Genomic DNA, 17,247 nt, shown 5'->3' on the forward strand with positions numbered 1-17,247 from the left:
GCCACCTCTCTGTACATAGCTCAGTGGCAGTGCCAGCCTCCCCTTATACACTCACACACTGCCCTCCCAGCCACCTCTCTGTACATAGCTCAGTGGCAGTGCCAGCCTCCCCTTATACACACACACAGTGCCCTCCCAGCCACCTCTCTATACATAGCTCAGTGGCAGTGCCAGCCTCCCCTTATACACTCACACACTGCCCTCCCAGCCACCTCTCTGTACATAGCTCAGTGGCAGTGCCAGCCTCCCCTTATACACTCACACAGTGCCCTCCCAGCCGCCTCTCTGTGCATAGCTCTGTGGCAGTGGCAGCCTCCCCTTATACACTCACACACACACACACACAAACACACACACACTGCCCTCCCAGCCGCCTCTCTGTACATAGCTCAGTGCCAGTGCCAGCCTCCCCTTATACACTCACACACTGCCCTCCCAGCCACCTCTCTGTACATAGCTCAGTGGCAGTGCCAGCCTCCCCTTATACACAAACACACACTGCCCTCCCAGCCACCTCTCTGTACATAGCTCAGTGGCAGTGCCAGCCTCCCCTTATACACAAACACACACTGCCCTCCCAGCCACCTCTCTGTACATAGCTCAGTGGCAGTGCCAGCTGCCTGCACCCTCCCACAAACACACAGATATGCCTCTCTCACCTTCCTCCCCTTCTCGTTGTCTGGCAGGTAGCAGTGCCGCGGGAATCCTCTCGCTGTGAACTTCCTGCCAGGATTGGGATGCTCAGGCCCCTGCCAAAGGAAAGGATAACCCTAAGTCCATCTGCATCCTACAGAGCATCCCTCCCAGCTCTGCAGAACAGACTATTGCTCCTTTCATGTCCTCCTATGCCCCCCCTCCCCCCTCCTGGTGCCCACAGCGGGTGGTAAGTCCCTGATTGGTACCTGCATGCCACTGGGGATGTCGTACACGATGCGGATGGTCTTACACTCAGGATAACCCGGCAGGGAGTGGGGGATGACGTGGAATTCCATCTTCCCTGGAGGCTGCGTTCCCGTCTTCTCTCCGTAAATCGCCTTACAGGTGGGGCACTGCAGGCTGCCATCCTGGCCGGAGAAAACAGGCATATAGATAGGTCTTCTGTGTGTATACAGACATGTCCTCTCCTCATATCTGTGTGTGTATAGAGAGGTCTCCTCCTCTCGGTGTGTATATAGAGAGGTCCTCTCCTCATATCTGTGTGTATATAGAGAGGTCTCCTCCTCTCAGTGTGTATATAGAGAGGGCTCCTCCTCTCCTCTCGGTGTGTATATAGAGAGGTCCCCTCCTCTTCTTCTCTGTGTGTATATAGATATCCGACTACACCTGTATCTACACTTGCAAGGACATTGTATACATGCATATAGATAGGTCTTCTGTGTGTATACAGACATATCTGTATCTGTGTATACAGACATATCATATCCTCTCCTCATATCTGTGTGTATATAGAGAGGTCTCCTCCTCTCAGTGTGTATATAGAGAGGTCTCCTCCTCTCAGTGTGTATATAGAGAGGGCTCCTCCTCTCCTCTCGGTGTGAATATAGAGAGGTCCCCTCCTCTTCTTCTCTGTGTGTATATAGATATCCGACTACACCTGTATCTACACTTGCAAGGACATTGTATACATGCATATAGATAGGTCTTCTGTGTGTATACAGACATATCTGTATCTGTGTATACAGACATATCATATCCTCTCCTCATATCTGTGTGTATATAGAGAGGTCCCCTCCTCTTCTCTCTGTGTGTAGATAGAGAGGGCTCCTCCTCTTCTCTCGGTGTGTATATAGAGAGGTACCCTCCTCGTCTCTCTGTGTGTATATAGAGAGGTCCCCTCCTCTTCTCTCTGTGTATATAGAGAGGTCCCCTCCTCTTCTCTCTGTGTATACAGAGAGGTCTCCTCCTCTTCTCTCTGTGTATATAGAGAGGTCTCCTCCTCTTCTCTCTGTGTGTATATAGAGATGTCCCCTCTTCTCTCTGTGTATATAGAGAGGTCTCCTCCTCTTCTCTCTGTGTATATATAGAAAGCTGGGACACTAAGGGGACCTTTCCTATTCTCAAAAAACCCTGAGAGTACTCCCTGCCCCCTATATCTGTACATAGTAGGATAGGGGACTTCTATCTGTGTATAGGAGCTGAGGGGACCTTTTCTATCTCTGTATAGGAGCTAAAGGGACCTCCTCTCTGTGTATAGGAGCTGAGGGGACCTCTTCTATCTGTGTATAGGAGCTGAGGGGACCTCTTCTATCTCTGTATAGATGCTAAAGGGACCTCCTCTATCTGTGTATAGAAGCTAGGGGACCTTTTCTATCTGTGTATAGGAGCTGAGGGGACCTTTTCTATCTGTGTATAGGAGCTGAGGGGACCTTTAATAACTAAGCTGGTCTGTTCTATCTACATAAGACCTGGGAGGGTCTCTTCTATCTGTGTACATGGGTAATACAGTAATGTCTCCTCTCTCTGCATACACAATTCTCACCTTATTGCCATTATTATACATGGCTACCAGACACAGCACATGGTACATGTGGCTGCATTTGCCCAGCTTCCCCACCAGCTCGGCCCGGACCCCCCTGTGGCTGAGGACCCCCTCATATCCGGATGCGGTGACCAGACGCTCCATGCAGATGGTACAATCCTACAGGGGGTCAGAAGAGGCACCTGTCAGGGCCCGTGGGGCAACACCCGGGGGTTAACAAGGAACGCCTTCATTTGCAAAATAATATATAAAAATATAAATAAGATATAAATATAAATTATATTTATATAATTATATAAGTATATAAAACAATAATGGTAGACAGCACACTTGAAGCAAGGTAAATATGATATTGTTTGCAGGGTGCAATAAGGAACAGCGAGGGGTCCCCAGTTCCTCCCAAAACAATATACAAACACACGGAAATGTTCCAGCACTCTCTGACTATTGGAAAAATGGTCAAAAAACAGAATATGCCAAAATATGAATTTTAATGAAAAAAGCGAAATCTACAATAAACCTGGAATAACGTCACGTCAGCAGGAAATACACAACATGGACCCTAATAATAGTGATGTGGGGAAACTATATAAGGGAAGGGATACCACAATGGGAAAGGAGGCAGGAACAACAAAACAAGGGGGCGGGGGTGAGTGGGTGGGTAACAAAGAGGGCAACATTTCGGGGTAAGAACCCCTTCCTCAGGCCTGTTCCCTCAAGTCCAAAGGGACAAAAGGTACTTCCCTAGACCCTTATAACCCCACTATATAGATCACAACATGCTATGAAATAGTATCAATCAAAGGGTCAATGAGTCCAGATCCTAGAGTGAGAGAGAGAGAATGAATAAATATATATATATATAATCCAGACCCTGACCAAGGATTTTACGATCGGACTTTGTATCTCTTGAGAATTGTATTCTCCAACTAGGATCTGGTCTCATTGAACTTTTGCTTTATTCTATTTCATAGCATTCTGTGTTTGGTTGTGCACTATATAGTGGGGTTATAAGGGTCTAGGGAAGTACATTTTGTCCCTTTGGACTTGAGGGAATGGGCGTGAGGAAGGGGTTCTTACCCCGAAACGTTGCCCCCCTCGTTACCCACCCACTCAACCCCCTCTCCCTTATTTTGTTGATCCCTCCTCCTTTCCCATTGTGGTATCCCTTCCCTTGTATAGTTTCCCCACATCACTATTCTTAGGGTCCATGTTGTGCATTTCCTGCTGATGTGACATTATTCCAGGTTTATTGTAGGTTACGCTTTTTTCATTAAAATTCACATTTTGGCATATTCCGTTTTTTTTTTTTTTTTTTAACTTGTATTTTTATTGGTTTTCACAATACGATGATAATACAGCAGATATCCATTGTAGTGTCATGAATTCACAACATTCCATACATATAACAACTGTGTGCAGTATAAGAACAATAACCTAAATGGGTCTGTGGGAAGGAGGGGGAAGAATAGGGAGGGGAAGGGAGGTGTGGGGGGGGGGGGGGGGAGACGGCCGAGAGTCCGTTCAATCCTTCTTTTCCTGAGTCTTAGTTTCTGATGCCTGGGTAGTGTATGGGTTTGTTTGCCTCACGCTCTAATCTAAGCGTTAGTGATTGTTAGCAGTTCGGCCAATTGTGTCATCATAGGATAACGCACCTGTAACTATTAAAGCATTATTGTGGTTATCTCTACCCCTGGGATATCCGTCTGGGCTGGCATTGTAGAAATTTTTTGCTAGAGTCGTTAACTAGACTCGTCAGCTTTTCCATCTGACATACGTACCAAATTCTATTCCGAATCTTGGGGAGTGACGGAATTTCATTCTGTTTCCATGACGCTGCGATCTCGCACCTCACGGCTGTTGCGAAATGGGCAACTAATTTGAGCTCAACTTTTGGTAGTCCGGGTATTGCTCTGTTCAAAAGAAAGAGCCAGGGATCTAGTGGAATTTCGAGGTTCAGTATCCTCTGTAGCCAATCCTTAATCTTGACCCATAAGGGTACCAAATGAGGGCAAGACCACAGCACGTCCAACAGATCTGCTGACTCTCCGCATTGTCACGGGCACAACGGGGAGCGTCCTTGGATACATTTCGATAGTTTTAGCGGGGTATGATACCACCTCATCAGGGTCTTATATGCGTTCTCCTTTAATGTTGTACAAATCGAACTTTTAGAGGCTGCTGTCCCCATCTGTGTCCATTCGTCTATATCTAGGCTCTCGCCGAGGTCTTTTTCCCAATTCAACATATACCCTAATTTGTGTGTTTCTCTTACAGTAGTACCGACCACCTCCCTATACATTTGCCATGTGAGTCCCTTCGTTATCGTCTCTCTAAGACCGAGCCTTTCGAATGTTGTCAATGGAGGGTGCGGATTGAGTTTATTATAGAAAGCTCTGATCTGGAGGTATCTATACAGTTCCGATTGTGGGGTATTCTTGTCTGAGTTAATTTGTGCAAATTACTTAATTTTGTTACTTCCCTCCAGATCTCTAAGTCGCACTATGCCATTTCGTTCCCATATTGAGAAGTTTGCTCTATCCAAGCCAGGAGCAAAAGTTGGGTTATCCCAAAGCGGGGTCCTCAGCGTATTTTTGGTAGTTAGGTTACATTTACATTTAGTTGCCTCCCAAATTGCCAATGAATTGGTCACCGAGGATAGCGGTGATGCTATAGCTTTCCATGCTATTTTTGGGCTCCATATTAGATTGCTTAGCTCCAATGGTGAGCAAGCTGCACTCTTTCATGCTACCCATCATCTCAAATAATTGGGCCACTTTGTAGTAGGATAACAAGCAAGGTACTGCTAGGCCCCCTTCTGCGGTTTGTCCCCGAAGGGTCTGTTTACTGAGTCTCACTTTTTTGCCTCCCCATATAAACTTGGAGATTGAAGATTGAAGGCTGAGGGTCTCGTTCAGTCTCAGTGGCACTGGGAGTGTTTCAATGATCTAGCCACTTGTGCTGAAGCAGGGACATCCTGAAAACCTGACCTGTTGGTGGCCCTTGAGGACTGGAGTTGGCCACCCCTGCGGTATATCCTTAAAGTAGCTACATACTACATATAAGTGTAACCGGGGTTGCCACCTTCTACTGAAGGCCAACCCGGAGAGAAAAAAAAACATCCCTTACTTGGGTGGTGGTGCGCTGGCGGCATCTCCCAGCATCCCGCTACAATTTCCCCCTCCAACTGCAGGGAAGATGGCTGTTGCCATGGCAACCGGACGCTACGTGACGTCATGCCGCGTAGCGTCATGACGTCACGTAGAATTCGGCTGCCGTGGCAACGCGGCGTCGCAGCCATCTTCACTGCAATTTGAGGGGGAAATTGCAGCAGGCTAAGGCCGCGCCTATAGTGCCATCGATGGCGACGGCGACACGATGGGTGATGTCACCCGTCGCCACAGGTAAAAGTTATATTTCGCTGGGCGTCGGCGGCGCAAGATTCCAGGCATTTGATTGGTTCAAGAGCCGTCACATGAAGCGACAGGCCTTGAAAAATCAAATTTTGCCGGCTAACAGTTTTCGCTCCGTCGCATTGCCGCCGTCGCGCGCACTATAAGCGCACGCAGCGGCTGCTGCAATGCGTTTGTTTTCGGGCGACGTCGCATCGCCGGTGCCGGCACTACAAGCGCGGCCTTAGGAAGGATGCCGGAGACACCGCGGCACCACCACACCAACGCCGCCACCCGGAGATTGAGGACGGCAACCAGTAGCCTGGAGGTATGTTCCCGAAACCCGGAGGGGTGGCAACCCTGAGCGTAACTCATATCTGGTTAGTATCTCGCCCCCACGGTGTGTCCTGCCCTTTAAAGAAGGGGGAAAAAAGCAACTGTTTATTTAATGTTTAAAATGATGATTTTCTTCATCTCTAGCATTTGCAGTTACCATGGTCACCTTGACGCGGCACTGGGGGGGAACGCGCCATTTTAACTTCCCGCCGGACACTGTATATTTTAAGCGGTTATATCTCCTGAACGGAGCATCAGAGTTTAACAATAAAAACAGCGTTGGAAAGGGCAAGAAGGGACCTGTTATATTAAGCAACTGAGCAGGGCTGCGGCTTTAATCCCACACCACCATTGTAGGGTCTCCAGGGTGGGGTCAATAAATCCTTAGCCTCTACCCAGTCTGTGTAGTCGGTTGTCCCCTTGACATTTCCCCAGTCCCCCCTATAACACCTGTGTGCTCTGCAGAATGTTGCCCCATTAACCCTTGCCTTGCCCTGCACCCCACTGTGTTCATACTCGCCTCATCTGGGGGTGATTTCACCTTCTGTATGTACCTGCGCACCACTTCTTCTGGGTTCTTACCTATTAGGAGCAGAGAGACATTAGAAATACACACACCACCCAATTCCCACCCTAAAAGCTTCACTGTGTGTTTCCACTAACACAGCTTTCCTGCCATCACTGCAGACCATTACTTCTTCCCCTCTGCTCTTGCAGATCATCTCAATACTTACCCCTTCTCCTACAGGGCATCTCTCCATTGACCCCTTCCCTACTGCCCCTGCAGAGTGTCGCTCCGCTGACTCCTTCCCTATCGCACCTACAGTATTGCTCCATTGACCCCCTTCGCCACTGCCCCTGCAGAGTGTCGCTCCATTAACCCTTCCCTGCCGCCCCTGCAGAGCATCCCTACTTACTCTTCTTCAGGTGTTTCTTTTTGGTTTTCCGGCAGATCCCGCTGATGCCGCTGACCGGTTTGATGTCCTCCTTGCTGACGGGAGGGGGGTGCAGTATGGGTTTGGGGGCTCTGGTGAGGCAGACGGGCAGCCCCGCCGCACACATCAGGATACCCGTCATTCCTGGGGAGTAGTGAAGGAGGGGCGGGGGGTACGGGCACAGAAGCGGGTATTGAGGAGAAGGATGTAAAGAGAGAATATCAGAACCATGTGGCATTAATATGCTGAGTGTGATAGGAAACACTACTGTTACATTGTAATGAAGGGCTCCACAGGGTCTCCCAGTGTCATTGTTACCATAGTGTGAGTTGTGTCCAGGTAACCCTGTAACATTGTAATATTTCCTAGAGAGGCCAAGTAACTCCTCTTAGACTAATCCTTTGGACTGTGATATTGTAACGTTGTACCCAACTAGACAGACTCAGAAGCAGTCGGTGGCAATATACCCAAGCATATGGAGGCCCAGAAAGCCTGTGATTATATGACCAAGTGCATGGAAAAGGCCATAGGTGCCTGGGTGTTGGCAGGGCCGGTTTAACCCCATGGCAAACTAGGCGGTCGCCTTGAGCAGCAAAATTTGGGGAGTGGTAAAAAAACTGGGGATTCGAGGACAGCTGGGACTACTGTCCTAGGCCCGGTGAGTCAGGGGTCCTGTGCACCCTGCCGGCTACCCTAACATGTGCCAGATCTGAAAAGGCGCCTCTCAGAGAGGACCTGCTGGAGGTCAGTGAAACTGAGAGGCACCGCCGCCGGCCCCCTCTGAGTCAGGCACCTCTACAGGGCCTCTCTGACAGGTCCTCTGACAGACACCTCCGCAGGCCCCCTATGACATGTCCTCTGACAGGCACCTCTGCAGGCCCGCTGACAGACACCTCCGCAGGCCCCCTATGACATGTCCTCTGACAGGCACCTCTGCAGGCCCGCTGACAGGCATCTCCGCGGGCCCCCTATGGCAGGTCCTCTGTCAGCACCTTGGTAGGCCCCCTATGACAGGCACCTCCGCGGGCCCCCTATGGCAGGTCCTCTGTCAGCACCTCGGAAGGCCCCCTATGACAGGCCCGCTGACAAACCCCTCTGCGGTGCGGTCCTCGTCCGGCAGGCCTCTAGCAGGCCCACTCCATCCTCCAAGGCTGCAGGTAACACACTCTGCTCCTGCCCCCTCCCTGGGTTGTGGCCCTCCCTGCTCCCCCGGCCCATACCTCCTTCTGCTCCCTCCCCCTCCCAAGCACATAACTACCCCTTGCCCCCCAATGTGTCATAGCTAGCCCCCAAGGCATATAGCCCCCCCGCCCCCGACACGTAACTGTTCTCCCCTCCAGACACATAACTATACCCCCCCACAGGCACATAACTATACCCCCCCACAGGCACATAACTATACCCCCCCACAGGCACATAAATATACCCCCCCACAGGCACATAAATATACCCCCCCACAGGCACATAAATATACCCCACCCCCAGTACAATGAGAATGTACAATCAGTATCTTATTCTCCTTTTTTAAAGCTGCAGTTCAAGCTGACGTTTTTTTAAAAATATATATATTTTTTTCCCATTCAATATGTGCATCAACACAATCTGCACACTGACACGTGATTTGCTAAGCTGCAGATCGATCCGTTCTCCTGTAATCGATCGTGTGCTCCGGGTTATTTAATTCAGTTCTTGCACAGCATTGTGGGCAATGTAGTCCTGGAATATAATTGACTGGGCAGTTACTAGATACAATTGGTGCACTGATAGAGAGAGGGCGGGGCTCAAGATCAAAAGGGTAAGTGGGATGGCACTTTGGAAATTTTTCCTAAATTAGAAATACAGCAGGGCCCCGCTTCTCGGCGCGCCGCTTTTCGGCGATCCGCCGATACGGCGGCACCGAGAAGGGGGCCGCCATCTTGGATCCTCAGTCGCGCATGCGCAGAATGGGCGGTTGCGCCCGGCGCACGTGCGCAGACCGTAGGTTGCGTGCGCATACTGTAGTTTGCGCGCGCAGACCATAGGTCGCGCATGCGCAGAACGGCGAAAATGCCGATTTGCGCATGCAAACAACTGAAAATTGCCGGATCCGCTTTCCGGCGATTTTCACTATACGGCGGGCCCCTGGGACGGAACCCGCCGTATACCCGGGGCCCTGCTGTATTAAACATTTCTTTAAAACATTTTTTTTAAATGCTACAAGTATTTTCTCATAGTACAGAACTGATTTATTTAAAAATAACCACATGTAAGATATTGCTTTAACTGCAGCTTTAATCTACTATATATTTGTGAAAGCACTGTATGTTTGTCTGCATGGCCTGTGTCCCTAGGGGAAATCTCATTGGTCCCTTGGGCCGCCCGCCCGCCCCCGCACACCTCTCATTGGCCTGAGGCGGAGTGACGGCCCAAAACACACACACACACACCACCCCCCCTCGCTCTCTGCGGCTCTCCCTTCACATAGACCGCTCCCCCAACTGACCATCCCCGAGAGCGCTCCCCACGGCTCTCACCACCCATAGGCCACTCCCTCACCCGGCGCTCTCCCTCACCCGCTTACCCCCCGCTCAACCCCCCCCCCCCCCGCTCACCCCACCCACACACACACTCAGCACGCTCTCTGCGGCTCTCCCCTCACACAGGCCGCTCCCCGTCCCCGAGGGCACTCCTCCGGCTGTCTCCGCCTCTCCCCGCGAGAGGCACAGCACCTCCTCACCGGAGCGTGTCAGCCTCGCCGTGGAGGAGCCCGAGGTGGAGGAGGAGGGCGGCCGTGACCCGGAGGAAGAGGCGCGCAGCCGTGTACAAGGTGAGTACACGCAGGGGAATGGGTTATTTACCGCGTCCCTGACTCCCCCTGCCCTTTGCCCCCCCTACCCTCCCTACCCCCCTGCCCCTTGCCCCCTCTTCCCATTGCCCTCCCTCCCCCTGCCCTTTGCCCCCTGCTCTTTGCCCCCTGGCCTTTGCCCCCTGCCCTCCCTCCCCCAGCCCTTTGCCCCCTGCCCCCCCAGCCCTTTGCCCCCTGCCCCCCCTACCCACCTGCCCTTTGCCCCCTGCCCTCCCTCCCCCTGCCCTTTGCCCCCTGCCCTCCCTCCCCCTGCCCTTTGCCCCCCCCAGCCCTTTGCCCCCTGCCCCCCAGCCCTTTGCCCCCTGCCCTTTGCCCCCTGCCCCCCTACCCACATGCCCTTTGCCCCCTGCCCTTTGCCCTCCCTCCCCCTGCCCTTTGCCCCCTGCACTCCCCTCCCTCCCCTGCCCTTTGCCCCCCCGCCCCTCCCTGCCCTTTGCCCCCCCGCCCCTCCCTGCCCTTTGCCCCCCCGCCCCTCCCTGCCATTTGCCCCCCCCACCCCTCCCTGCCATTTGCCCCCCCCCACCCCTCCCTGCCGTTTGCCCTCCCCTCCCTGACGTTTGCCCCCCCCGCCCCTCCCTGCCGTTTGCCCCCCTGCCCTCCCCCCTGCCCCCTGCCCTCCCTCCCCCTGCCCTTTGCCCCCACCCTTCTACGCCCCTTGCCCCCCCCCGCCCTTCGATGCCCCTCCCCCCCGCCCTTCGACGCCCCTCCCCCCCCGCCCTTCGACGCCCCTCCCCCCCCTGCCCTTCCACTCCATGCTCCCTGCCCTTCCACGCTCGGGCAACGCCGGGTATATCAGCTAGTGTAACATAAATCTGTCATTATAAATGCACAATTTGTATTCATACTAATGCACAATGTTAATTTTCTCAAGTTAATTGTCAGGTAAGTGGGGTGGGGGTGGTGGGCACAAGGCTGAACGTTCACTTAGGGCACCTAATAGCCCTGCACCGTTCCTGGGCATTGGGCTACTGAAGTGGCCAGCCATGGGTGTGGCACTTACCTGCCAGGGCTGGATGCACAGGGCCTGTCCCATTCAGGTTCTTCACGGGGAGAGCAGGGACTCTGAAGGAATAAATATGTCATGAATAAAACAGGTACAGATGACAGGAGCTATCCTAACACACACCAAACCCCAACCTAAAAACACCAATCAATCCTATGCTCTAATCAAACCTAAACATTTACTTGTCCTATACTATAACCCCAAACATTAACCAGTCCTATACTATAACCCCAAACATAAACCAGTCCTATACTATAACCCCAAACATTAACCAGTCCTATACTATAACCCAAACATTACCAATGCTCTACAGTAGCTCAAACATTAACCAGTCCTATTCTATTGCCCAATATTAACCAGTCCTTTACTATAACCCAACATTAACCAGTCCGATACTAAAACCCAAACCTTAACAAGTTCTGTACTAAAACCCAAACCTTAACCAGTCCTGTCCTATACCCCAATGTTAATCAATCCTGAACTATAACCCAAATTAACCAGTCCTATACTAAAAACCAAACATTAACCAGTCCTATGTCATAACCCAAACATTAACGAGTCCTATACTAAAACCCAAACATTAACAAGTCCTATACTAAAACCCAAACATTAACCAGTTCTATACTAAAACCCAAACATTAATGAGTCCTATGTCATAACCCAAACATTAACGAGTCCTATGTCATAACCCAAACATTAACGAGTCCTATACTAAAAACCAAACATTAACGAGTCCTATACTAAAACCCAAACATTAACCAGTCCTATACTAAAACCCAAACATTAACCAGTCCTATTCCATAACCCAAACATTAACGCGTCCTATACTAAAACCCAAACATTAACCAGTCCTATACTATAACCCAAACATTAACCAGTCCTATACTATAACCCAAACATTAACCAGTCCTATACTATAACCCAAACATTAACCAGTCCTATACTATAACCCAAACATTAACCAGTCCTATAATAAAACCCAAACATTAACCAATACTATACTATAACCCAAACATTACCAGCCCTATACTAAAAACCAAACATTAACCAGTCCTATACTAAAACCCAAACATTAACCAGTCCTATACTGAAAACCAAACATTAACCAGTCCTATACTAAAACCCAAACATTAACCAGTCCTATTCCATGACCCAAACATTAACCAGTCCTATACTATAACCTAAACATTAACCAGTCCTATACTAAAACCCAAATATTAACCAGTCCTATACTATAACCCAAACATTAACCAGTCCTATAATAAAACCCAAACATTAACCAGTCCTATACTATAACCCAAACATTACCAGCCCTATACTAAAACCCAAACATTAACCAGTCCTATACTAAAAACCAAACATTAACCAGTCCTATACTAAAACCCAAACATTAACCAGTCCTATACTGAAAACCAAACATTAACCAGTCCTATACTAAAACCCAAACATTAACCAGTCCTATACTAAAACCCAAATATTACCAGTCCTATACTACAACCCAAACATTAACCAGTCCTATACTACAACCCAAACATTAACCAGTCCTATTCCATGACCCAAACATTAACCAGTCCTATACTATAACCTAAACATTAACCAGTCCTATACTAAAACCCAAATATTAACCAGTCCTATACTATAACCCAAACATTAACCAGTCCTATACTATAACCCAAACATTAACCAGTCCTATACTATAACCCAAACATTAACCAGTCCTATACTATAACCCAAACATTAACCAGTCCTATACTATAACCCAAACATTAACCAGTCCTATAATAAAACCCAAACATTAACCAATACTATACTATAACCCAAACATTACCAGCCCTATACTAAAAACCAAACATTAACCAGTCCTATACTAAAACCCAAACATTAACCAGTCCTATACTGAAAACCAAACATTAACCAGTCCTATACTAAAACCCAAACATTAACCAGTCCTATACTAAAACCCAAATATTACCAGTCCTATACTACAACCCAAACATTAACCAGTCCTATACTAAAACCCAAACATTAACCAGTCCTATTCCATGACCCAAACATTAACCAGTCCTATACTATAACCTAAACATTAACCAGTCCTATACTAAAACCCAAATATTAACCAGTCCTATACTATAACCCAAACATTAACCAGTCCTATAATAAAACCCAAACATTAACCAGTCCTATACTATAACCCAAACATTACCAGCCCTATACTAAAACCCAAACATTAACCAGTCCTATACTAAAAACCAAACATTAACCAGTCCTATACTAAAACCCAAACATTAACCAGTCCTATACTGAAAACCAAACATTAACCAGTCCTATACTAAAACCCAAACATTAACCAGTCCTATACTAAAACCCAAATATTACCAGTCCTATACTACAACCCAAACATTAACCAGTCCTATACTAAAACCCAAACATTAACCAGTCCTATTCCATGACCCAAACATTAACCAGTCCTATACTATAACCTAAACATTAACCAGTCCTATACTAAAACCCAAACATTAACCAGTCCTATACTATAACCCAAACATTAACCAGTCCTATACTATAAACCAAACATTAACCAGTCCTATACTATAACCCAAACATTAACCAGTCCTATACTATAACCCAAACATTAACCAGTCCTATACTATAACCCAAACATTAACCAGTCCTATACTAAAACCCAAACATTAACCAGTCCTATACTAAAACCCAAATATTACCAGTCCTATACTACAACCCAAACATTAACCAGTCCTATACTAAAACCCAAACATTAACCAGTCCTATTCCATGACCCAAACATTAACCAGTCCTATACTATAACCTAAACATTAACCAGTCCTATACTAAAACCCAAATATTAACCAGTCCTATACTATAACCCAAACATTAACCAGTTCTATACTATAACCCAAACATTAACCAGTCCTATACTATAACCCAAACATTAACCAGTCCTATACTATAACCCAAACATTAACCAGTCCTATACTATAACCCAAACATTAACCAGTCCTATAATAAAACCCAAACATTAACCAATACTATACTATAACCCAAACATTACCAGCCCTATACTAAAAACCAAACATTAACCAGTCCTATACTAAAACCCAAACATTAACCAGTCCTATACTGAAAACCAAACATTAACCAGTCCTATACTAAAACCCAAACATTAACCAGTCCTATACTAAAACCCAAATATTACCAGTCCTATACTACAACCCAAACATTAACCAGTCCTATACTAAAACCCAAACATTAACCAGTCCTATTCCATGACCCAAACATTAACCAGTCCTATACTATAACCTAAACATTAACCAGTCCTATACTAAAACCCAAATATTAACCAGTCCTATACTATAACCCAAACATTAACCAGTCCTATAATAAAACCCAAACATTAACCAGTCCTATACTATAACCCAAACATTACCAGCCCTATACTAAAACCCAAACATTAACCAGTCCTATACTAAAAACCAAACATTAACCAGTCCTATACTAAAACCCAAACATTAACCAGTCCTATACTGAAAACCAAACATTAACCAGTCCTATACTAAAACCCAAACATTAACCAGTCCTATACTAAAACCCAAATATTACCAGTCCTATACTACAACCCAAACATTAACCAGTCCTATACTAAAACCCAAACATTAACCAGTCCTATTCCATGACCCAAACATTAACCAGTCCTATACTATAACCTAAACATTAACCAGTCCTATACTAAAACCCAAACATTAACCAGTCCTATACTATAACCCAAACATTAACCAGTCCTATACTATAAACCAAACATTAACCAGTCCTATACTATAACCCAAACATTAACCAGTCCTATACTATAACCCAAACATTAACCAGTCCTATACTATAACCCAAACATTAACCAGTCCTATACTATAACCCAACCATTAACCAGTCCTATACTATAACCCAAACATTAACCAGTCCTATACTAAAACCCAAACATTAACCAGTCCTATACTATAACCCAAATATTAACCAGTCCTATACTATAACCCAAACATTAACCAGTCCTATACTATAACCCAAACATTAACCAGTCCTATACTATAACCCAAACATTAACCAGTCCTATACTATAACCCAAACATTAACCAGTCCTATACTATAACCCAAACATTAACCAGTCCTATACTATAACCCAAACATTAACCAGTCCTATACTATAAACCAAACATTAACCAGTCCTATACTATAACCCAAACATTAACCAGTCCTATACTATAACCCAAACATTAACCAGTCCTATACTATAACCCAAACATTAACCAGTCCTATACTATAACCCAAACATTAACCAGTCCTATACTATAACCCAAACATTAACCAGTCCTATACTATAACCCAACCATTAACCAGTCCTATACTATAACCCAAACATTAACCAGTCCTATACTATAACCCAAACATTAACCAGTCCTATACTATAACCCAACCATTAACCAGTCCTATACTATAACCCAAACATTAACCAGTCCTATACTATAACCCAAACATTAACCAGTCCTATACTATAACCCAAACATTAACCAGTCCTATACTATAACCAACCTTAACACATAACCAACCTTGAAACAAAAGTACTAAATCCTAAAAAGACACAGAATAACCAACTGAAAACCATGACCAGCACCAAACACCAACCAACACCAACCCAATTATACTCCGTATATACTCCATATGTCCCACCAGCGGGCCTCTAACGCATTGCTTTACAATGTATTGCTGCTGGCCTCTCTGGCAGCGGAAGGGTTAAAAGGTTGAATCCTTAAAGAAATCCCATTATATTAAACCAAAACCTTCCTGTGATTCCTGTCCCTACTCACCTCACCCCCAGTGTTATTTTCATGCTCTTTCCATCTGTCTGTATGCAGGAAATGTATTGTGTATGGTGTATATAGGTTACTGTGTGCTGTAGGATGGTGGGTATGATGTATATAGGTTACTGTGTGCTATAGGATGGTGTGTATGGTGTATATAGGTTACTGTGTGCTGTACGATGGTATGTATGATGTATATAGGTTACTGAGTGCTGTAGGATGGTGTGTATGATGTATATAGGTTACTGTGTGCTGTAGGATGGTATGTATGATGTATAGGTTCCTGAGTGCTGTAGGATGGTGTGTATGGTGTATATAGGTTACGGAGTGCTGTAGGATTGTGTGTATGATGTATATAGGTTACTTTGTGCTGTAGGATAGTGTGTATGGTGTATATAGGTTACTTTGTGCTGTTGGATGGTGTATATATGGCAGGAAACAGGAGGATGTACTGGCCAGCGATCTGTCTGAGCTGGGTTTATACATGTGTGCGCTGCCCTCGCCCCCTTGCTGTGACATCACGGCATGCGTAAAGGGAGCTTCCTAACAAAGGCACCACCTGCTCACCCCATTGATAAACAAGGATTAAAGGGGATTAAGAGCTGACGGTTGGATCCCTGGACACGTACGGGATACACAGGCGGCTATTATTAAACACACACGTACGGACAACTTAGGGAAACGATGCTGCGGGGTAGACAGTCCGAAAATGATTCCCAGATAACTCTCTTTTTTGTTTTTAATATAGCGCCGGCAGTAGACGAAGCGCAGTACGTGCAATTTTTCAGGCTCGTGCTCCAGTCCCAAAGAGCTTACAATCTAATTGCAGTGCCTGCGGCACAGGGAGATAAAGCGAGTTGAACAGGTTCACAAAGCGCTGACACTGGGATTCCCCCACTTCAAAACTCTCCGTCCCCCCCAAGAAATTGCATACAACTCCCCATGATACTTTGCTATAAAGGAGCAGCGCTAAAAGTCCCAAACAGTGACACAGGACCCCTGATGACGCATTATATATTGACACATATGAACCAGTGTTGCTCCACACGATGGGGTTTGCTAGAGATTAAACGGGTGATGTCCAGTTAGGGCTTCATGTGATAACTGCTGTGTATGGCGTATATAGGTTACACTGTGCTGTAGGACAGAGTGTATGGTGTATATAAGTTACTGTGTGCTATAAGATTGTGTGTATTGTGTATATAGGTTACTGTGTGTTGTAAAATGGAGTGTATGGTGTATATAGGTTACACTGTGCTGTAGGACGTATGGTGTATATAGGTTACTGTGTGCTATAAGATGGTGTGTATTGTGTATATAGGTTACTGTGTGATGAAGTGTATGGTGTACATAGGTTACACTGTGTATATGTTACTGTGTGTTGTAGGATAG

The 17,247-nt window shown here is 46.8% G+C and overlaps 1 protein-coding gene across 1 annotated transcript in view; it reads right to left on the reverse strand.

Annotated features, from left to right (window-relative positions):
- DTX1 (deltex E3 ubiquitin ligase 1) overlaps nucleotides 1-17,247 on the reverse strand; it is a 34,367-nt gene that overhangs the window by 4,188 nt on the left and 12,932 nt on the right. The window contains exons 4-9 of the mRNA XM_075568846.1: nucleotides 10,988-11,049; nucleotides 7,125-7,286; nucleotides 6,728-6,789; nucleotides 2,480-2,638; nucleotides 903-1,064; nucleotides 660-749 (exon numbers count right to left, since the gene is read on the reverse strand). Of these exons, the coding sequence (XP_075424961.1) occupies nucleotides 660-749; nucleotides 903-1,064; nucleotides 2,480-2,638; nucleotides 6,728-6,789; nucleotides 7,125-7,286; nucleotides 10,988-11,049 (697 nt within the window). The remainder of the gene's footprint in view (nucleotides 1-659; nucleotides 750-902; nucleotides 1,065-2,479; nucleotides 2,639-6,727; nucleotides 6,790-7,124; nucleotides 7,287-10,987; nucleotides 11,050-17,247) is intronic.

This window comes from Ascaphus truei, chromosome 13, assembly GCF_040206685.1.
Source record: "Ascaphus truei isolate aAscTru1 chromosome 13, aAscTru1.hap1, whole genome shotgun sequence".
Taxonomy (NCBI): Eukaryota; Metazoa; Chordata; class Amphibia; order Anura; family Ascaphidae; genus Ascaphus; species Ascaphus truei.